Genomic DNA, 24324 nt, shown 5'->3' on the forward strand with positions numbered 1-24324 from the left:
AATTGAGACCAAAAGCCGCCGAGCACCGAGACCAACCTCAGCGCTGAACCGGAAATTGACAGCAAAAGGTTTGAAAGGTGTAACGGGAGGAATACTTGGCAGTTGCACTATGAATCCATTGTTAGGAGAAGCTGGGTGGAAAGTCAGATGGAAGAGAATATGAAAGGAGGTACAGGAAAATGAACGAAAGGGATTGCAGCTAGCTGGGGGCCGAGGGCACGCTGCAAAGAACCTTAGTGATGCTTACAGTGCACCGCATGAGATGCACAGACAGCACAACCACCCCTTAGGGGAGGTTTTGTACTTCACTATATTGTCTAATTTTCCAGAATTTTAAATATAACCTTCTGCGATTTTACGTTAATCTTTAACCAATGATTAGTCACATAATTGATAAAATCAAAATGCAGTATATATAGCATTTCACCAAGGGTTGACATTGGTAATCCCACTCCCAAGACACGATTTACAATTACGGACTCGTTATACTGGCTTTATCCAAGTTTTTACTTTAAACGACTGTGAACTTCTACTGTTTTACTCAAGCACACTATATATAACTTTTTCGTTTCATTTTGAATCACGAACAATTAAAACCGTGATGATTATACGAAAAAAGTCACAGCCACGAAAGAAAACTGAAAAACTGGAGATGCTAAATACCTTCGCCTTATTACCAAGACAAGGTCAAAATTTTCCTTATTGGCTGTAACATTGTTCATAGACAATTTATATGAATTCGCACTTTTAAATCGATCACATTCGTATTCGTAAATAATCGTCCATTCCAACACAGCTTGCTGAAGATAATTACTGTAAAACTTAATTTTCGTATATAAAATTCTATAAAACACTCACAACTGACCTTTCTTGTGGACGCAACAGTGTACATATTTCAAACAAGCCACCAACGGACCCAATGATTAATGTTGAATTCAATCGATATATATTTGCAGTAAACCAAGAAATTACAATATTTCAAATCCTGGATAAACATCAATGGAAGCAATTAACCCAAACCAAAAACCCACACTGATTTTCAGCAGAACTTCCGTCCTAACTGCCAAGGTCACTCGACACAACTGAGAGAGAGAAGGATAGAGGATGGAGGATGATCGAGAGGAGATGGAAGGAGAGAGAGAGAGGGGGGGGGGGGGGGGGTACCAGAGGCCGGGGGGCGGGGGGGGGGGGGGCAAAGGCTATAACAAAGAATAAATGTCCATCCTTAGACGACCATGTCTGTGAGCGAAATGGTCACCAAAGACAACTGAACTTTTCAAAATCGCCCACAGAAATCCAGGAAGTGTTAGTGCCGATTCTACCCGATCTTGACCCCTAAACCGTAACTCCGTGAGAGGAGAGAGAGAGAGAGAGAGAGAGAGAGAGAGAGAGAGAGAGAGAGAGAGAGAGAGAGTGCATCCCCAAATACACAATAGTGTGCAAATAAGGGAAAATCTAGAATCGAGTAACGACACCCCTATTTCCACCACCTTCACATCCATCTCGGGTTGAGGTTCAGCAACGAGGTTAGACGAGAAACAAGAGGGAAGGGGGAGGGGGGGAGGATGGGGAGGGAATTGCAGAGAAAAACGGATGCGGATGTTGGCCACAAAGACAGAAAGCGGAGAGAGAAAGAGAGAGAGAGAGAGAGAGAGAGAGAGAGAGTAAAATGGGGAAGGGGAAGAGAAGTGGCAGAGGCATTGGTCGTGTAGTGGTGGAGGAGGAGGATGAGAAGGACGAGGAGGAGGAGGAGGAGGAACAGCAGCGGCAGCAGCAGCAGCAGCACCAGTAGGGAGTGGAGGAGGAGGAGGAGGAGGCTGAGGAGAGGAGGGAGGTGGTGTCTATTTATAGAGCGAGATGCGCGACTACCGGCAAGCAGTTACTCGAAGGAAAACTCCCCCAACCAGCCACACTATCACGTACACACATACATATCGACACAAGTATTGAGAGAGAGAGAGAGAGAGAGAGAGAGAGAGAGAGAGAGAGAGAGAGAGAGAGAGAGATGGCAATGTCGTCTACTGGTGGCATCAATGTTGGCGATACTGATGCTGTCTGTCTATGGCCCTCTTTCAGACACACTCTCTCTCTCTCTCTCTACTAGCCTACTCTACCGTCATGGAGGACTGGGAAGGGGGAGAATGGAACCGAGCGCCCCCCCCCCTACCCCGCCCCCAGCTCACCCACTGTTGCCAACTACCGCTTACGCCTGACGTTCTCCTGTCTGATACGACGACCAAAGGGTGGCAGTCAGTGTTGGTGCTCCTCTGCTCCTGCAAATCCCTTTGAAACGAGTGGTTTATGTGGAAGGGGAAAAACAAACCGAAGTGGGAGGGGTTGCAGGATGACACCCAAACCGGGAGAGGAGAACAGGCTTTCATTAAGAAAAAACGGCCCATTTTGCTTGTCCACCTGAAGCTAACGCCACATCCTTCCCTCAACATAACATATCTCTCTCGCAAAACACGAGCAGCGCTGCATCCTAAATGTTAATGAATCATTCGACAAACTCATCATTTCCTCAAGCCTCCTTCCTCCTCCACCATGAGGTCCTTTGGATCGGGGAGGTTTTGCCCGAGCAAATACACACACAGCTGTCTGTCCCTTTCACCTGTAAAGCCAGGCACGTCCTCTAAAGCACCACTCGCCCGCTACGGAAAATGAACAAAATGTCAATTTTCCAGTCGTCATCACTGGTGACATCAATCTGGACATAAGAATGGCTCTTTCAACCGCCACACCAAACCTGATCCGCATAAAACGAAAAAACCTCCCGACTACTGCACTTTGATACTTGTTCGCTTCAGTCTGCTTACCTGCTATCGTGCCGCCCCCACCTGCCCTCCTTGTGAAGATCGTGTAATCTAGGCCTTGCAGTACACTGCAACCGATGTCACTGATTTCACCTCATCCATAAAAAATAAATAAAAAATACACGGTTTTTCCCTCTTTGTAACACGCGATAAATATAACTATATATGTGTGTAATGCTTTTATAGGGTATGCGCAATTCAAGGATAAGAGACTTAGTTTAGCGAGGAATAGCAGCAGTTTTTAGTAACATGATTAACCGAGAATTCGTGAAATAAAACAGATGATCGCTTGAAATGCAACTGAGGGACAAAAAAATGTTATGAATATCACAACCTAGTGGTTAGTCCAAAATATGATGGATATAATAAACATTAAGGGATTAATTCAAGCAAGTACTACGGCGAGAAAAGAGAAACTACTTGAGAAGGTAAATTCATTGAAAGGTTAACTTTGGCAAATGACTTAATACATCCAAGATACTTATCCGAAGAAAGAGAAGTCCTGTTCCAATTAAGTGAATATTGAGGACAGTTATTAGATAAAGAGGGCACAAAAGAAGCATACCAGAATGACGCAGGAGTGGAAGGGGTTAGGGTCAATTTGAAAATGCCCCATGAAGGTATGAAGCCTTGAAAGGCACCAATAGAAATGCAATTGCACATGGAACGTTCTAGAATGGGGATTACTCGTATATTGTGCAACCAACCTGCTTGCGTGTTTAGGAGTACAGTACTCTTAGATGAGGGAAATGGCCAAACCGTGTGTATGAGCCACAATGAGTACTTGTATGTGACAAGGCTGAAGAATCAACTGCAAGAAATATAAACCGTGAACTTTGTAGTTCTTTGATTCTGAAACTAAGGCAAATAAAAGAACTAACCTCTGCAGAGGAATGAAGACTTGGGCATGGACGAGTGTGTGGGTCAAATATTTACTCAACACAAGAGGTTAAAAGCTCATGACAAACTGAGCAAGATACAACATGAAGTGTTAAGGATGCATGATACTGAAGGTCCTTTTTAACATCATCAAGTTCCCATGATAAAAGCAAAGTTTGTATCAAGATATACATTTACAGAAGAGACTGGTTTAATTAAAGGGAGTCTCAGAAAAGGCTGTGGTATGTCCCTGCCGTTTTAATATTTCTATGGATAGTGTGATGGCAGTATTTCAGTGAAGGCTTTATGAGTGCAAATTTTTGGACAGGAAAACCGTGCTGTGATTATATTCAAGAGTAGTTACTTTTAGAAGATTTCTGCAATGTTAGGTGGTGATACAGAGACTGATTAAAAAAAAAAGTGAGCGCAACAAATGTATTAGCAACAGTAAGGTTATGATGGTAAAACGGATGTACAGATGATGGAGCACTGATCAGTGATTTGGATAGAGAAAAAACCAAAGTGGTTGGTTTATACAGGTGCAGTATTTTGGAAAAAAAGATAATAATATGATTTAAGGGGCAATCCATGGGCTGTCTAGGTAAATCAAGGTCTGAAAGTTCACAGGGATTGTTGAGCCAACTCAGCTCTAAGGATATGAACTGAACACCAAATGTGAATAATAAAAAGGAGAGTTACTATGATGAGTATCTACCCAATGCAAGCGTACAAAGCTAACTGTGTGTGTGTGTGTGTGTTTTCTGGGGTGGTGTGGTAAAATGGAAGGAATGGAGACCATTGGTGAATACTTTAATCAATGTTCAGTCTTTGGAGGTGAAGATCCTAGGTCTATGATAGGGGCTTCCTTGGAATTTCTCTCTGGACCAATATAGTAACTAAAATTCAAATAACTACAGGCTTTGACCTAGGATTCAATCACAACATATGCATCTGGCTCAAGACTGATATCTAAAATGCGTCAAAATCTGACTCATTTACAGGTTCACCTTGTTTCTCTGCACCAAGGGACACACATGGATCTGGCTCATTTAGAACTTCAGTTTTTGAAAGAGCCTAAAGTATGAATGAATACACAGGTAACACTACCCATAATAACAGAGATAACAGGATGGAGGGCTGCTCTGATGCATTCAATTTGAGAGGCTATTGCGTAGCCATGTTGCTAAAGGTCTAACTAGTATCTGTTTTTCTTTGAGTTTATTGCAGACTATGAAGTGGTTAACTTGGTCAAAAGCCTACACCAAATCAGGAGTGTTGATTTTGCGCTCAATTCTAAGTTTCTGAATATCAACTATGACTAAGCACTGAGATATCACAGACATCACTGGTTTTGTTTTTTGTTTGTCTGGTGTTTTTACGTTGCACGGAACCAGTGGTTATTCAGCAATGGGACCAACGGCTTTACGTGACTTCCGAACCACGTCGAGAGTGAACTTCTATCTCCAGAAATACACATCTCTCACCACTCAATGGAGTACCCAAGAATCGAACTCGCAGCCATTGGTGACAGGCCAAAACCATACCAACCATGCCACTGAGGCACTCAGACATCACTGGTTAACACCCTGTTGGTTGGTTTGGAGCAAGTATTTTCAATCAAATGTTTTATAACAACTTTCCTAAAGACTTTCTGCCTTCATCCAGTAATACTTTAGCGAAATATTTCAATATGATTTCAGTAGATGGCTTCTGCTATTGAACATTGAACTTACTTTTTTGCATAAGCTATTATTTTTTTTTCTTTTGCATATCTTCAGTAACACTGCAGGGAGTGGTCTCCGACAGCCGAGTTAATTCTGAGGGTCAGTTTCCCTTTGAAAATTTCTACATTAAAACTGACATTCTGTAGTGTTAGGAGGCTGTTGCCATTGAGATCAATGGGTTACTAAAAGATGAGTACAGTACTACCTGACTTTTTCGCGGGGTATGTTCCAGAACCCAACACATACATTGCAAATAAATGTGATGCACTTGAGACACACAACAAATGAAATTTTTAAAATAGGTGAGTAAAAACATACTTCTTAAAAACCAAAAGCCCATCAAGTAATGCGTATATATATATTTTTTTTTTTACAACGTGAAAGTATAGTTCTTAAATACTGCTATTCTTTTTTTTCTATTTTTTATTCGGAACTATTTCAATTAACTGTTCTCAAAAAGAAAATTCTCTTTGAATGCCCCTAGAAAGTAATTTATGTATATTTTTTTTTTTTTTTTTACAACATGTGAAAGTACTTTAGTTCTTAAATACTGCTATTCTTTTTTTCTATTTTTTTTTATTTGGAACTATTTCAATTAACTGTTTTCAAAAAGAAATTCTCTTTAATGCCCCTAGTAAGTAAAAAAAAAAAAAAAAAAAAAAAAAATAAATTTTCTCACCTGCACAGCATTTACACATCACATGCATTTATCAGAAGGTATGAACAGTTACAATTCATAAACTTGTTTCTTCTGTACAACATTTACTATACTGTCCACTATCACAAAGGTATGATATAAGCAATAAAAACTTCCTGTACAGTGTTCAGTTTGAAAAAAACCTGATGCCCATACCCTTGGTTTACTAACAATTGTTGATCATCACATCCCGGTCCCCCTCTTTTTTTTCTTTAATGACCTCATCCGACTCAACGATTCAACCAATCTTTACTAAGCTTCAATGTCACATCTCATTTACGTGAAGGCAATATCGTTCTGGTCTAGAACTGACGGAGCGATCTCAATAAACTCTTGAGAGTTAATAGCAAACTAAACCCCTTTTGCAACATTCCTGACACCCAAGAACCCATATTTGAAAAAAAAACTGAAGCGTTACTTCTTCCAAATTCATACTACCTGACTATCTTATAAATCTGAATGTAACTAACCTTGTATGTAAACGTGTGCTCTATAGAAATCGGAACCGCTGGACTGATCTAAATAAAATTCAGCAGACAGCCCTCATTTCACCATAGGTTTCAAACCTGTAGCCACACCCTCCACGATACTTTTTTTTTTTTTTACTGTGGGTCCAGGTAAAGACCCAGCCATGGGAAAGTATTTTGAACTAGTGTGAAACGTGAAGTGTCCGGAACATAGGTTTGTTCACTTACTCGCTCATTGTCTGGCCAAGTAACGCTACTGGGATTGCGACCACACTTACAAAAATTTGTCTATAGTATCTCCTTTGAATTCTTCACCGTGTAAAATGCGTAATATCATTGAAAATGCTTTCCTTTGCTGCAATTAATAATTCTATCTAACATTGTTTTAAACAAACATGGTAATCAACACCACATGTGTTACTTCCTTGCTAAGGTAAATGATAGATTGTCACCCGTTTTCCTGTGCACTGCCTCGTTGGTCAGCTACGTGTATATTTTCAAAGCTTGTTCCTATAATTTTCTGTCCACAATTTACATAGCCATACTGGTTATAGCCACTCTAATATAGGGTGAAGGGGTATGATTTGAACAAAAGTTTATGCTACATAAGGATACATGCACTTTAATGTGACTCAAAATGGTTTTTCAGAAAATTATCACCATCACTTACAGACTTTTTCCATTAAAATCTTTCCATTTTTACAAAATTTGTAAGATAATGTTACTGTAAACGCAGTCATTGGTTATCAGCGGGGGTTCTGTTCCCAAAGGCATGATGATAACCGAAAATCATTGATAACTAGGGATCGGCGCCGCTGTAGGTGGAGATTGGTGCCGAAAATCCAGTTACTGTTGTTGTTTACACAAGTGCCGTAAAACCGGATTGCTGATAATCGGGGACTGCCTGTATATCAATCAGTACTTAAAATGGCTATAAGGGGTCTTAAAAACTTATCAAGCATATATCAGAAGTCTTTAAAAAGTGTTTTTAGAGCAAGTTTTTAAAGTGTCACATGGTGGCAATACGTATCCTTTTTGCTGCATACATTTTATTTTGCTCAGTATACCCTTTCCCAAGGACTAGGTGGGGACAACAACTACAAGGGAGCAAATAGTAAAATCCCCTATAAATGTGATACATAACTGCTAAAAAAATTAATTTAAGGGTACTACCTTTACCTAGTGTCTTGGTAGTACAGGGTACTGAGACACCTATAGAAACCTATATGTATCATCTCAGGATAAGGGAAGCTTAAAAAACAATAGAAAGTACTTGGTTCTGCATCAAGAAATTTTCACAAAGGTTAAACTAAATGCATGCTGAATCTTATGATTAAAAACTGCCCAAATTTTGCATACTTTTCATATAGTACCTCAATACTAGTAATATTACTGAAATTATTTAAAACTACTAACACTCCTACTACTACCACCACCACCAATACTTTCCCAACATTTTAATGGAATCTAGAATCATACAGTAATATTATAATATTATCCTTCAAAACCTAAATAAAAACAGTACTCACCAAGATGGCATCACGGATGTTGCATTTGATGCCTTTGATCTTTTCTCTCTTCTCCCTGTAAAATAACAAATTTGGTGTGTTAATAACTTCATTACAGTATTTCAATCACAGCCCTACAGACAATAATTCTAAAAACACTCCACTCAGAGAGAGAGAGAGAGAGAGAGAGAGAGAGAGAGATAAAAATTTTATAATTTTTTTTTTTATAAAGCCCATAATGCACTGATTTTTCCACCTTGTATACACAGAAAAATCACATAATTTTGCTAGTACTATGTATACTTAAGCATATATTAATCTTGGATGTTTTTAAAGTAATTCACTATCAAGTTGACAGTATGGAGTTCCAACTCTTCACTGTAATGTAAAACTTAAGTTACATAGCTTAACTGTCATTAAGCTTCATAACTGCTCACAATCTTCCAAGAGTAATAAATATTCTTCTATTCTTATACTACCATGTAATATCACAGTATTCTAAAAAGTTATGAGTAAAAAATGGCAAATTAAACTTGACTTTGCCTATCCTCTGTGCCAACCACATACGCAGGGCCACTGTAAGTTTCTAGAATGAAAACATCCAAGTTTGACCTTGAGGACACTAGGTATCATTTCTAATCTTATATTACCATAATTTTTCATGTATATAGCTCCAACAGAATTTTCATAAAATTAATAATCTCTTGGAATACTCACCATCCCAATGCCCTAAATGTTTTTTGTTTGCCAAATAAGTGTCTTATAAGATATCCTCATAAAAACAATTGATATTTCAACCACACTTTTATTAATATACTATGGATGTAAACATCACACGGGCAGTTAATTATACGTATTACTTTATACGTTATTTACAAAACTAACTGAAGACCAAGGCTACACAAGGAAGGAATCCACAGCAGTAAAGGGTGGCCATGTTATAGGCTCCTTTGGCTCTCTGAACTTAACCAGAGAAATGCATCCATATCATTTTACAACAGTCCAGTGTTGGGGCTATCTTGACAAAAATGCCACTCTTCAGAATCTAATAGTACATAACTTTACCAACACCTTCCCAATTACTTTGTACATGTACTCCATCATCAAAGTATTTTTTCCTTCCTTCTCTTATTTATTTTGTTATAAACCATAAGTTGCTTTCAATGCATGACATAGCAAAATGCCCATTGAATATTTACTACATTCCTTGTTACATTATGATTTTTTAGCCTATTTTTGACAAGTAACCATTACAACTCATTATACTGTAAATCAGAAAGTCCAATGATAATGATAATTATTTTATATTCTGAAATCTTGGAATATGGAATTTTTTCTCTTTTCAAAAAATAATTGATCTTTCTAGTTGCTATAGTATTATTTGCTATTTACAAATATTGTATTTGCTTCATAGATATTATTTTTTATTCATACAGTAACTATTATTACCATTACGTACTACTAATGTAAAGTAGTATGTTAAAATGATATATCATATTTAAAGAAAAATTAAAATTATATTTACTCACAAATTCAATAATAAAAACTTATCATATCTGAAGGAACAAAGTGAGTAAAAATAATGCAATCTCCTGGTATTCATGCACTCCAGATTTACAGATTTCTATCTGGAACTATACGTACCCTCATTATTCACGGACAATTAACCTATTCACAATATTTTTCTGTGAGAAATCATAAAATACACTTTAAACTATAAAAAAAAAAAAAATCAGGTATAAACACTTTAGTGTGTTTTACTTGAGTTTTAACTAACAAAATGGGCAATTTTATGCATTTTTATAGGAGTTTCAACTTTTTGCAGATTCATTCTAGCTATAGTTGCAGGGGGGTCTGGTACACATCCCCCACGATTACAGGGGATTGTAGTTCAATATTTAGATTACCTAAAGAAAGCAATTATTGTAACTTAAAAGACCAAATATATTTTGGGAGTGTTGCCATAATTTACACTAGGCAATGCGTGCTGAAATAGGTTTTGAGAGTTGCTATGTTTCTTTTTCTTATTTTACTGTGCATGTTTCTAATATATTAATATAACTACATTTCACTGTTTTCCTTTGCAAAATATTTAAATCTAGTCTATGGGGAAATTTTTATATCATACATAAATATAGTAGTATATACAGGTAAAACAAGTTCTAAACATTAAAACTTCTACCAGACAAATAGTTTTATCATAAAAAATAATACAGGTTAAGTAATGTCATGAGGGAATTTGTGAACAAGTTAAGTGATGGCATGAGGGAATTTGTGGGAAGATAACAAAATGGCGCTCTGAACAGGCTTATAGCAGTCCTCAATACAGCCGCTCAAGAGGCTTGTAGCCGTTCTTGGGTTAAAAAATTACCAACATCCAATGCTCAGTGTCATCTTCATCAATGATGCTTCATGATCATCCCAGCTATAAGATGAGGGAATACATTGGTACGTACTTGGTTAAGTGGGCAAGGATGATGTTCCAAGGTTGTTAGTGCAGAATAAAAGGTGGGGTGGAAATTGAAGGAGACTCTTGGAAGCAATTCTCTTAAACGGACAAAAAAAAAAAAAAAAAAAAAAAAAAAAAAATGCTGCTCTATTGGCAAGTCTTTAAGAACTGTTCAAGCGGGAGCATCTCATTTTGATAAAATTGAGCAGTTTCATACGCCTGACGCTATCTGCCATGACCCTTTCAGCTATTCTTTTTCTTTTTGCCCTGTTTACAATTTTCTTTGTCTGTAGTGTCTTAGGGGTGGTGACACTCAAATATGATTTAGAAACCACCTCCAAGACTGACAGTGCACACTGACTAAAATTACAATAAATCACATGATCTAAATGCAACCTTTCTACATCACCCTTCTCTCTGAGAATAATTAGGATATCAGTGGTTAAGCAGGTGCCAAAGTGAACACTAGCATGTATACCCACAGGATAGTCAGCAGCCAATCTGAGCTGGCAGACTATCCTTTCACAGACAAGATGAGGTATTTCATAGTTCTAATGGACAAGGACTTGGAAACCCGCATCCTACATGTCTATCAGAGAAACAACAAATTTTCTCACTCGGATGCAATATGGCTTCCATCTACAGCTAAGTCTGTATACAAACTCATTAAAAGAAGAGGCGCTCACGATTCTAACCCTAGATTCTAGATCAACTCACCAAAAAAATTGGATAGTATAAAATGGAAAACAGTTATCAACAACTTCCATCACATCCTTCATCAAGATTGCCTTCACCTCTGCAGCTAAAGCACAAGATTTGAACAATTCTGGAAAACAGGCTGGGAATGGGATCAGTCACTGAAAGGTGAGGTGTACACATCCCAAAGTACATTCTACCTAAGGCTCTGCCCTGCCACAGGAGTTATGGTGTACCATTTTAGTCTCAAAATCCTTCCAATTATATAGTTAGTGCTCTACCTTTTTCCAAAGTTTGACTGAATCTCCTTCCATCATGCAGACTGATAGCCTTTCTTCACACAAATCTATGCATGACAATTTTGACATGCTATCCCTTCAACCACACCTACACAGACTATTCTACACTACATTTGACCTGAATCACTCCAACTGCATGAAGCTTCGATTGAACAAATAAAACAACTCTGGTCCTCCTGGCTTTGTCAACAGAGGGTTTACAAACTTTGTCATCAGAGAACTTACAAACTAACTTGGGGAATTTGATCATCACCTAATGACTGACATGTACATGAACACCCCCATGAACACCCATATTCACAATGAAAACCCAAACTAGAACAACCACAATGTACTAATACCAGTCACAACAAGCAGGTATGTTGTCAGATGCTGCAAGACAAACAACAGTGAGAGAGGAAGGTTCCCACATGGGACCACCTCATCACTTATCGACTACTAGCAGGGTAGTTGGGATTCTGACAATGACCTACTCCAACGTGACCCGCAAAGAAATACAACTCTGAAGCAATGGTCTGTGCGGTACACAGTATGAGCACTTATCATGTATGCAACCATCATGTCACAAGTATACAGTAAAATGCATGAGTGCTAATGAGCTGGGCCACAGTTGCTTCTTCCAGGACAGATTTGGAATTACCTTCTGCCAGCCTAATACATAAAAAACTATCCCTCTTCTCTCAAATTTCTCTATATGTGCAGCTCCTCTTTTGATTTTTTATTGTCAAAGGAAGCAGTTTTCTCAAAACATTTATCTCCCACATGATTACTACTATGTAACTACATGAGTGTAGTCCTTGCATTGAAAGCCTTAGGACTCTTGTTGTTGGTATCCTGTATTAGAGCCAAGTTAGCTATAGGCACAGGAGACCTACGGAAGATAATTTCTAAATTTTCTATAATTATACTTTCCCATTCCCATCAAAAATACACTTTTTCCCCCTTACATAAGACATTCATTTCACTGTACTATATCCTTCCCATCTCCTCTACATTCCTCATCAATCCCCCCCGGGCCTCAGTGTAGGGGTAACCTTTCTAACAAACTTCTGCTAAAGATAAATGGTTGTCTACTCTGCCTGAAATGTATCCTGCCCTCCACACAAATATCGGTCGCCCCCAACAACCAAGCCCCAAAACCTTCCACAATAATACAATTAACATACAGAATTGATATATATCTTAAGGCAGTTAGAAACATGCAACAGGTATTAAGACATGCAGGTGCATTTCTTTCTGCTAGGTACTTTTCATCCATTTCTTTTGGTCCCTTTGGCTGTTCCACTTCTGCACTCTGCCTTGTCCCTCTTATTTAAAAATAAAATACTTAACACAACTAGACTGTATTGTTAACAAGAGATAAGCAAAGGCTTTAAGGAGGCTTAATTTGTTCTACAAGAGAGTAAGGTTAATGAGCAAATGAATCTCTAAATAGAGATGAACAAGAAATGTTGGATAGAACAAGGATAGGCATAAGGGAGTACAGTCACCTCGCAATTAACAAGAGGGTTACGTTCCTAGACAGCTGGCGTTAATTAAAAACATGTTATCAAAACATATTTTTCCCGTAAGAAATAACAGTAATAAGGGGGTTACGTTCCTGGACTTGGGGAACTCCGTACTTTTTAGCTAGATACAACCGAATTGGGTAACAGCAACTTCTGTTTGCTTGTAGTTCAACCATCATACAATAGTAAACAATTACCGTACTTATGTTATAAATGATGTTATGTAGAATAGGACTGATATAGTATTTCTATGTAATAACTTTCTTTGCTATATATCAAATATCACAGAAACTGAGAAAGCTTTTCAAAATCGAGAAAAAATCATTTTAATCCAACCTGCTGGGCTTAAACAATTTTACTGATTTTTTCTCGCAAATAAAAGATAAATAACTTAGAGCTCGTGTCACTATGAAATCATGTGAAAATAGTGAACTGAATCACGTATTTTCTTTTTTTTATGCAATAACCATGCTCCCAACGCAATCTGTTAAAAAAAAAAAACTTGTTCACAACGAGACTTATTCAAGTCATATTTTGACAAAAATTCATTGTATAACAAAAAATGGCATTGTTTCATATAAGTAAAGTATCTAGATATTCGTTTATGCTACCTAGAATCAAGAACATTTGCACAAAATTGAGTTAAATATTGCGAAATAAACTCGTATTCGCCATCAGCTGATTTCCAAACCAAAACATTGACGGCTACGTTAATATTTTATACTAATACTATATGAGAATACATACAATACTATTGGATACAGTGAAGTAATGTATAACTTTTTTTCTTTCTTTGTACTGAAATACCATCGTCAGAATGTACTGAACCTCCAGAATTGGCTTATATTAATAAATTACTGTATGGTACATGTAGTATAGAGGATACTCTAGGCTAGGCTACTTTTTTTTTATGTATAAGATATACCATAGTATATGCTAGGCTAAGAGAATACCTGTACTATGTAGGTCAGACAAAAAAGTAAAAACAGAACAAAATCTTTCACTTCCTTAATAAATACAGTAGAGTGAGAGGGCCCGTATTCGCAGATTTCTCTCTGGACCATACCTACCCATTATTCTTTGGAAATTAGTCTATTCGCGGTAGTTTTCTCGGAGAAATGTCCAGAAATTCCTGGTTTTTTAAATCAATTTCACCATTAAATGCACTTTTTGTGATAAAACTATTAAAAAAAAACAGGTATATATATGCATCCCGATAATTACAGGGGGGGGAGGGGGGGGGGACCACTGCATACAACGTCTTTCGCTTTATTAATAAATAAATAAATAAATAAATACAATGCACTGTGCCATGTCTGGGTTTATGTAGACGGTCGTCGTCTACAGCGTTGATGCGCATCATGTGCGGGTGATTTGAAAACAACGCTTGGGCGCCAATTCGCATTAAATTGAAATTTTTTAGTTCTTTATACATTTTATAGCTCACGTTAAATCATAAACGCATTAATTGATAGGTGACTGTACTATCTCCAAAATTAAACAAGTTGATGAAAGTGTAGACAAAGCTGCTGTAGTTCAACTACATGAATACTTTGAGGATATGTTAAGTACAAAACACAGAAGAAGAAATGAATGATGTAAAGATGGAAGGGGTTAGTGTAAGGGGAATAATTATGGATATTAATACTATGGGTATAAGTATGGCAATTGAAAGGTTGAGGGGCAAAGATACCATAAGCTGACCAGATTACACGCAAGATGTAGATGTTGAAAAGGTGACCGACTAGCTGACCAAGGTAAGCCAAGGATTCAAAGGAATGGGTAGAGTGATTTTCATAAAATCTAAAAAATGGCATAACATTACTTATTATAAACAAAGGTGTTTGATAAGATTTTTTCATTTAAAAAAATAACAAGAATGACAGATACTGACAAGAAAAGATGATTCCAATTATTAACAAACAATCTAAACAGGAAAGTGAGTAACTTGGTAAACATCTTATATTTAATGTACTGCACCTAGTTAAAAATTTGATAATGGATCAATTGAAAATAATGAATATCTGATAAAAATTTTTGTCAAGATCTGTTTAGAATACCTGAAATACATTTCAGTTATATTGCCAAAGATATGTGTTGAGTGCAAGTGGTAATTAACATTTATGGATTTGGTGTAGGTTATTTATCAAATACCCAAAGATCAGGTGAGAGACCAATTCAAAGAAAAAAGAACATCACATACTTCAATGTGGCAATCTTTTTGAAATGCAGAACACCACAATCCAACATTTACTGAAAATGACATATTTTAAATACCAACAAATCACAGATACGAAAATGTATATAGTACTTGCTCTGGTCAAGGGAATTGTAACTCTGGCTGCTTTATCAGCATCTTCATTTACCTTTAATGCTTATTAGGGCCGAGGGCAAAAATATTTCTACATTAACTCTTGACCCTTAATGGACGGATTGCTCCTCGTGAGTAGTAATTAACCCTTGAATGCCGAGCCGGTATTTCCGAAAGTGTCTCCCGTATGCCGGCGGGGTTTGGGAGTGAGCGCCGAAATGGAAAAGAAGTTTTTTCAAAAAATTACAGCACGCTTAGTTTTCAAGATTAAGAGTTCATTTTTGGCTCCTTTTTTTTGGCATTGCCTGAAGTTTAATATACAACCATCAGAAATGAAAAAAAAAGATATATAAATATCATATATAAATAGTATTGGAATATATGACAGCGCAATTTTTTTTTTTTCATATATAACTCTATACAAATTGCGCTGTGAGCAAAACGGTTAAGCTAATAAGTTAATTTTTTTTTGTGGTATTGTACACTAAATTGCAATCATTTTGGTACAAAACAAATTGTAAAATAATCAGAGCAACACAGAAAATATTATCACAATATGATGCATGAATTCGTAACGCGCGGATGTAAAAAAAAAAAGGAGTTTTCAAAAATTCACCATAAATCAAAATATTGTGCTAGAGACTTCCCGTTTGTTGCAAAATGAAGGTAATTAATTGAATATTAATAGACTGTAAGTGTTGTAGCTTATAATTGCATCTCTCGATTATTTCAGCCAAGTTAAAGTTGACCGAAGGTCGAATTTTTTCTATTTATCGTGATTTATATGAAAATATTTCAAAACTGATAAAAGCTACAATCATGAGTTATTTTTTGTTGTATTCTACATAAAATTGCACACATTTCCCTATATAAAACGGCTAATATAAAACGGTACAAACATTACGACAATCTGATGAAAGAAATTCTGATTTTTTTGGCTGTTACCGCACATACATAAGGAAAATTGTTTTTTTTTTTACTTCGCCATAAATAGAAATATTGGGCTAGAGACTTCCAATTTGTTGCAAATTGAAGGTAAATGATTGAATATTACTAAAATGTAAGAGTTTTGGCTTACAATTGCGTTTTTCGACCATTTCGGTCGAGTCAAAATTGACCAAAGGTTGAAATTTTGGCACTTATCGTTATTTATATGAAAATATTTCAAAACTGATAAAAGCTACAATCGTGGGTTTTTTTTTTTTTGTATTCTACATGAAATTGCACACATTTTCATATATAAAACTTCAAGTAACAGCTAATATAAAACAGTTCAAACATTACGACAATCTGACGAAAGAATTTATGATTTTTCTGGCAGTTACCATGCGGACGCAAGGAAGTTTTTTTTTTTTTTTTTTTTTCAAAACTTCACCATAAATCAAAATATTGTGCTAGAGACTTCCAATTTGTTGTAAAATAAAGGTAAATGATTGAATATTACTAGAATGTAGGAGTCTTAGCTTACAGTTGCGTTTTTCGACCATTTCGGTCGAGTCAAAGTTGACCGAAGGTTGAAATTTTGGCACATCGTGATTTATATGAAAATATTTCAAAACTGATAAAAGCTACAACCATGGGTAGTTTTTAGTTGTATTCTACATGAAATTGCGCACATTTTTCATATATAAATCTCTATGTAACGGCTAATATAAAACCGTGCCAAAATTACAACAGACGAAATCATTTCTGAGATGTGTCCCTGATGCTTTATAGTGCAAGAAGAAAGATATTCGCACATGCACGCCTGGGTAACGCTTGTAAACAAAACAACAGCTTGATCCTAAACTCCCAGCATCCCTCAAGGAAAGTGATTCAAAATTTTTTGCCAAGTAGGCCTATAACTATTTTTCCGGGAATAATTAAAAAAACTTTTATGAGCTACATATTTTACGTCAATTAAGCATGACAGACAATTTTCGTCAACATAAAACACGTCCAACAGGCGTTTAAAGCTTAACAGCTTTGGGGTGGTGGACAGATTGATCCTGTGGATAAACAATATTGAATGCCTTAGATTTCAAAAGAATCGGGCAGGAAAGAGGTGCCAATACTTTTACACCCAATAAATTCACTAATGGCAACTTTTACAGTAACTAAAATCATGAGTGTGGGCATCTCAGGAATTCAGTTCTGCTTCTGACGTGAAGGGAGTATGTACTACATCTCTCGTTCACATGACATCTTTTTATAAATTTGCTCATAAATATACCAAGGGGATGCCTGTTGGTTTTTGTTCTTGTCTAAATTTTATTTTAGAATTTATTTTCATCATGTGCATTTGCATATCTTCCTCTTTCCATTGATGTTTTTTTTCGAAAATTTGCCGCCCTCAAAGTTCTGCCAGCATGAGGTGCTACATATCGATATATTACCCCGGCTCCTAAGGGTTAATGGACGGATACCCTCATATGAGTAACAATAACAAGTTTTGAGTGGTGGACAGATTACCTCCTGGCGAGTATCAATATAACGTCATTGTTTTAAAAATTGGGCGGGAATGAGGTTTCATTACTTCAAATGCCCATAAATTTACTAACGGCAACTTTTAGAAGCTTGTTATGAAACAGCCTTATGGGAGGACTCTGGGAGTAAAAGCCCTAAGTGGCATATATTGGTCTAGAAAAAGCTTATGACAGAGCTGACAGAGAAGCAATCTGGACATGTTAAGATTGTGCGATATAGGCTAAGTGATTGGTTGCTGTATCCGACAAATATTGTTATGAAGAAAGTTAAACATTAGTAGCTTGTAGGTGGGAGAGTGACTGGTTTGGTGTAAAAATGGTCTGAGACTAAACTGTGTTAAGTACTACTATGGATAGCTGTTTAAACTGTGAAGTTGTGAACAATTTCTGAAAGTGACTGGTTTGGGGTAAAATGGCCTGAGACTAAAAGCTATATCAAATATACATAGCTGTTTAAAATGTGAAGTGTGAAAAGCAAAATTAAGTCATCCTACCAGTATTGTTCTCAACACCAGTTCCCCGTTATTGAGGAATTTCTAAGAAGTTGAGAAATCACAAGTACTATTTCCTCTATTCATTGATTCATTATAAAAACAAAACTAAGACAAAGTTTTTCAGTAAGGAAAGCTTAAGTTCTTGCATACATCACACACATTAATATCTTTAAGGACTGAATCATGTAAGAGGTCAGGCAAAGGTAAGAAAACATAAGAAAAAAAGTTACTAAAAAATTTGATGGGCTGTAAATGAGAATGGAAAGACTCAGATTTGCATATGATACAGTATTTAATGAAGATAGCACATTTTTTTAACCAATAAATTGTTTAACCAACCCACCTAGTCAAAACTAATGACCTGAGGAGGAAAGCTGAGAGCAAATGTGAGCATAAGGTTATGAAACTGCAAGAAAACCAGGAGGATGAAGCATTAAGTGTTAATATGGATAGTGGAAGACAAGGCAGTAAATCCACAGCAGTACTTGAGAGTAAATATTTTGGTTGATAAACTCTATGAATAAAGACATGCCTCAGAAACAAGAAAGGTGGCAGAGTATGCCCAGAGCACTGGAAGAACACTAATATGTGTAGCTTAAGAAAGAAATAGTGAACAGTGAAAAGGTTAGTGTACATAAAAGGAGGGAACAGTGCTTTGAAATGGTTCAGGATTACAGGTGGATACAAAGTGGACAATTTGGAAGTGTTGGATGGAAGGCATCGAATTCCTAAGAAGGGTTGGATAGATGGAGTGAAAGTGCCATTGAAAAGGAGGGGACTTAATGTACAGAAAGCTAGAGAGTGCATGCCAGATTCAGGTGAGTGGCAACCCATTGCACATGAAAGATTGCTTTGTATCATAATCACATCAATATATTGCACCATACCTTTTACCAATAGATGAATTACAGTAAATATTACTTTTCTCTTCATTACTATGTAGTTTGTAATATAACTAAACTATAACTTGTATAAATAAAAATTGTTCAGTACAGCTAAATATATACTCAATACTCACTCTTCACTGAATCCATCGACATGTAGAATTCGCATTTGTTTCACAATAGTACTTTTTCCAGATTCACCAGCTCCTGCAATAAACAAAAATATAACAAATTACAATATACATAATGACGACAAACTATTACATTATTACAAGAAGTAACAAATACAAATACAGTACCACCGTGAAATATATTTCAGCTTCATTACTCCATTTGCAGTATATTAGTATTTGTGATCTTATAGAGAAACAGATTTTTTCCCTATCATCCAAATGAATACGGTCAACTTGAAACGTGTTTCTGGAGCAATATACTATTACACAAATAACAACAGTGCCTATTTACACTTCATCAGGTAAAATCACAGAATTCCTTGCTCACTGCAGCATATTGAGCTAGAAAATAGGATAACCCTGCAAATACCTATGAACACAGTAACTAGATTAATGGAGGACTGAAGACAAAAAGATTAGAAATAAATTTCCATGAATTCCAGCTGTGAAAGGAAAAGGAAAGCACAATTTCTGGTAGTGTCTAACCATACTAAGTATAAGCAAGTGATGGACCATTAACCAGCACAGGTTTCAAAGCCATGCGATGATAGTATACCTACATATCCAGAGTGCAAGATTTTCATGATCCTCAACTAAATAGACCCTTAAGGAGAGAATAAAAAAAGCTATTAAATCTCACACCAGGTACTATTGTCAGTTCTCACTAAAAACTCAGTCAACTAACATGATATTCCTTTGTCAATGCTTGGGCTAGCAGGAACACAGAATTGAAGCAACCATCCCATCCCAAGTCTGTCCCAGAGGCTCATAGGCTTCCTGGGTGAGACTACAGATCAAAAGTAGTTTTCCATTCCAAGAGCAAAACTGCTTGAAACTTTCCAAGATCATAGAGACCTTATGGTAGCAGAGGTAAAAGCTCTTCAGCAAGCACACTATAAAAGGATGAGCTCAAAGCTTTCATTGTTGAAACACAAGGGAACTTGTCTTGACACGAGGTAGATGAAGATGCCTGCAAACTGCTGACAAGTGGATCTAACCAGACAGATACCCCTCCTATAATAAAATTCACTGAAAGCCTGTGGGAAAGTCAACAGTCCAAAGTAAGGTAGCCTGTAACTGTCACCCCCAATGACCCACCTCTCAGCTACAGAAGAAAAGGTCTGCCAGCCTTCCTCCTTTCTACTTCCCTTTTCCAAAATGAAGGAGCTAGGAAGACTCTTGGCCTTTCCCAACCTAGCATCAAAGGTATAACCAGCCTGGAGGCATGGCTGCGGTTTCCTTTGCAGAATGCCTTTCCTCCACTGCAAGCCTGGCCTTAACCTTCAGGAAGAGTAAGGAAGATCCCAGGATCTACCTGATCTAAGGGTCAGCTTTCTATTAGAATAGACTGAAAGCAACCATAAAAACTCTGCAGGTCAGCAAGTAAGGAAGATCCCAAGACCTACCTGATCCTAAAGGTCAGCCTTCTATCAGAATAGGCTTTGAAAACAAACCATAACAGCACTGCAGTAGCTTGAGACCAGATTCATGGACAAGTGAGAGAAAAGACAATGTTCTTCCTCCTGACACTGCCAATCACAGTCCCTAAACCTTCTCCTTATCTTACTTGGTAGACATACCAGAGAAGGCAAAGTTCATCAGTGATTTGGGTCTGAGGTCCAACCACATGGACACTTACAACACCACCATGGCAACCAATTCTTTGATTTGCCCTTTTGTAGCCGAGTGAATACAAATAAGGAGCACTGATCACTACTTCCTCACAACCATCATTCACAAATGAGCACTATGACTGCATGAAAGTTCCTCTTAACTCAGCCTGATGTGGTCCCATAGGACCCTCTGCCCTACAGGAACCACAACAGGCTGACAACCAGACTCCATCACTAATTGGAAAATCATGGCGAGGATTATCTGAAGCAGATCGTTGGCAAATAAAGTTATGATGACAGCACCAAAGGAGAGAGGGTAAATCCCTCCTCTGCCCTTGAGCCTTGACCTAGATACAGAACCAGACCTAGATGCAGAATCAGAGCGGACCTGCTACCAATACCAAGTTGGATGGTAATGGCTCATGCAAGGTCCAGGATGGTACCCCACACAGGAGACCAGTCATGCTAGTAGCTGTCTGAAGGTAGTCAAGAGCAACGCCTTGGATACAATTGGTTGATTGCACTGTAATTACCAAATTTTCCTTTCATGTCTCTGGGAAGGAGGCGATGGGAAGAATCTGGGTTGGTCCTCCTTAACTGAAAAGACAGTGACTGAGTGGCCATGTGCAAACTCACCCACCAGGAATTATTCACAAGCAAGACTCGTAAATATATATCTCAACTTCTCCAAGTCACCTGATCCCAGGTTGCATACATTATCTTTAATCTGAGAGTCTGTATCCTAAAAAATTTCATTAGGTTCTGGTCTGGAAAAAACAAAGGCCAAGTAAGTGGCATCATGTTGGTAGGTACCAGTACTGCACATAATGGAGGACGTGCCTATTAACTACAGCAGTTCAAAGAGGATCTACCAAAATAAGCATCTGCAGATCAACTAGTAGAACCAAGTTCATGAAGTAAGTACTCCCCAGAATACTAAAGAGGACACTACATGAAAGGTGTCTGATAATGCTGGCAGACAATGAACACAGAATCAAAGGAGATATAAGATGAGATCTTCAACAAATGCAAACTATTCATCTGCTTCTGCACAAAAACGTACCACCGGTTATGAAACAACTTGAGGCACTTAACAAACATCAGATGTGGGGAATACAACTGACTTTGGCCCCATATACAGAGAAGGTGCAGGCCACATCTACAGATAGCAAGGCCTGCCAGACGGACCCTGACAAGTACAGTATCCTGTGGAACGACTTACAAAATACAAGCAACAACTGAAAGTTGTTACACACTTGCCAGAAGGAACCTGGAAAATAAACTGAAGCACTTCAATTTACACTATTTATCCCCAATCCTAAAAGCCAAAACTCAAATTAACAAAAAATCCTAAAAATACTGAGTCAATCTTCACTGGCTGAGGAAATAATTTTAAGACTATAAATACAATGGAACAATGTATAAGCAAAGTCAACTAATATAGCAAAAGCATAAATTTCTCAACGTGGCTACTTGGTATTGAAGACCAATATGAGGCAAAGATGGCCAATCATAACATGCTAACATTTATTGAAAATATATAAAGAAACTGCAATCACTGCACTTCATTAATTCTTGCCGTTTTGATCAGTTCCTCTTCCTCCCTGTCATTTTTATTAATTTAAAGATAATGATTATTAATCAAAGCTATTATTCAAAGCTAACACTAAGCTACTAAGTTGTCCCTTTTTCCTTTCAGAAATCAAAATTGAACATCATCTTTTTTACTTTTCCATCTGTTACTGCATATGCAGTTAATAAAAAAAAATACACTTCGATTTTTTTTAAATAGACGTGAACATTTACGAAATGTTTATCCTAGAATATTTTCATCTATTCATGGGTTAGAATAAGTTTTTAATTTCTTGGCTGGGGGAACTAGGATAAAAAGGGCATTAGTGTTCAGTACACAATCACATGAAAAATTCTTAACAGTGAATCCAGACATATGAAACTATTCAAATTTCTTAATATGGACAGAATTTCCAATACATGAAAAGAATAGTCTCCATTCTCCATGTGTTTACTGAAACAATAAATACAGGGCAAATCCAGGTCATGCTTTTTCAGCTTCTGAGGTTATGTACAACTTGACGGTATTCTTGTCATCCTTTAAAAGAAATATCTTATATCTACTGTTTTCTCTTGACTGTCAACATGAACCATCATCTGCTATCTTGACCCTTGATGAACTACATCTTACACAGTAATTTTAACATTTTTCTTCATTCAGATCAGATACAAATCTAATCAGTTCTTGGCAAAATTCTTACCTTATTTGTTAAGTTCCTTTCACTACTATCAAAACATAAACCCTGGCAAAAATCCACTGGATTATATGTCTTTAATTATATTGTAAAGACATTTTCTATTCCTTCATAAGGATGGTCCCATCTGTCTCGAAATGATCAATCTAGTACTATACGTACTCAAAATTTCAACAACTATACATAATGCAAGTCTCACTCATCCTTGGTAAGGGAAGTAGTGGTCATCAAGTAACCCCCACTGATTGACAATTAAAGAATAAGCATGTGTATAAAGCATTCGTATTATCAGAAACACATTGGTCTTTCTTTAGAAAAATAATAGATATATGTACAGCACTCGTGTTTTCTAATGCTGCCATGTAAAAAAAAAAACTAAGAACAAAGACAACTAAAATTGCTTGAAAATAGAGTTCTTATAATATTCAACTAATAGATATACAGGCAGTCCCCGGGTTACGACGGGGGTTCCGTTCTTGAGACGCGTCGTAAGCCAGAACATCGTCAAAAATCCTAAGAAAACCTTACTTTTAATGCTTTTGGTGCATTGTAAACTATGTAAACTGCATTCTTATGGCATTTTTCATAAAAAAAAAAACCTTAAAATGCTGATTATTTTGCATTTTTGGTGTCATATTTCATCTGCCAGATGAGCATTGTAGGCGTCATAACCCTGGAATTAATGTCTGATGAATATAATTGAAAAGCATCGTAACCTCGGAACGTCGTAAGCCGAGACCGCCGTAACCCGGGGACTGCCTGTATACTGTTTCTGATGGGTCACCATAATGAGAGACTATACAGACTGCAATAAGTCCATGAAGCAAACTGCTCTGTGAGCACTTTTCCTAAGCTTGGAAGTACTGTGAACATGATGATTTCAGAATTTCCCTATAATATACAAATATCCTATACAGAAACTCTGGACCAATACCATGAACTCGCCCATGCTTGTAACCAACTTAAACCACTCTACCTGAGGATGATGAAAGATTAATCTCATCAAATTGTAAGACCACTGATCTTGAAAAGGTTTTATGATGGGATAACATTTAAAACTTTGGGACCCAAATTGTT

The 24324-nt window shown here is 37.0% G+C and overlaps 1 protein-coding gene across 1 annotated transcript in view; it reads right to left on the bottom strand.

The window, feature by feature from the left end:
* The window catches only part of LOC135197216 (guanine nucleotide-binding protein G(s) subunit alpha), an 88420-nt gene that overhangs the window by 43906 nt on the left and 20190 nt on the right, over positions 1-24324 (bottom strand). The window contains exons 2-3 of the mRNA XM_064224271.1: positions 19329-19401; positions 8110-8164 (exon numbers count right to left, since the gene is read on the bottom strand). Coding sequence (XP_064080341.1) covers positions 8110-8164; positions 19329-19401 — 128 coding nt within the window. The remainder of the gene's footprint in view (positions 1-8109; positions 8165-19328; positions 19402-24324) is intronic.

This window comes from Macrobrachium nipponense, chromosome 18 (genome assembly GCF_015104395.2).
Source record: "Macrobrachium nipponense isolate FS-2020 chromosome 18, ASM1510439v2, whole genome shotgun sequence".
Taxonomy (NCBI): domain Eukaryota; kingdom Metazoa; phylum Arthropoda; class Malacostraca; order Decapoda; family Palaemonidae; genus Macrobrachium; species Macrobrachium nipponense.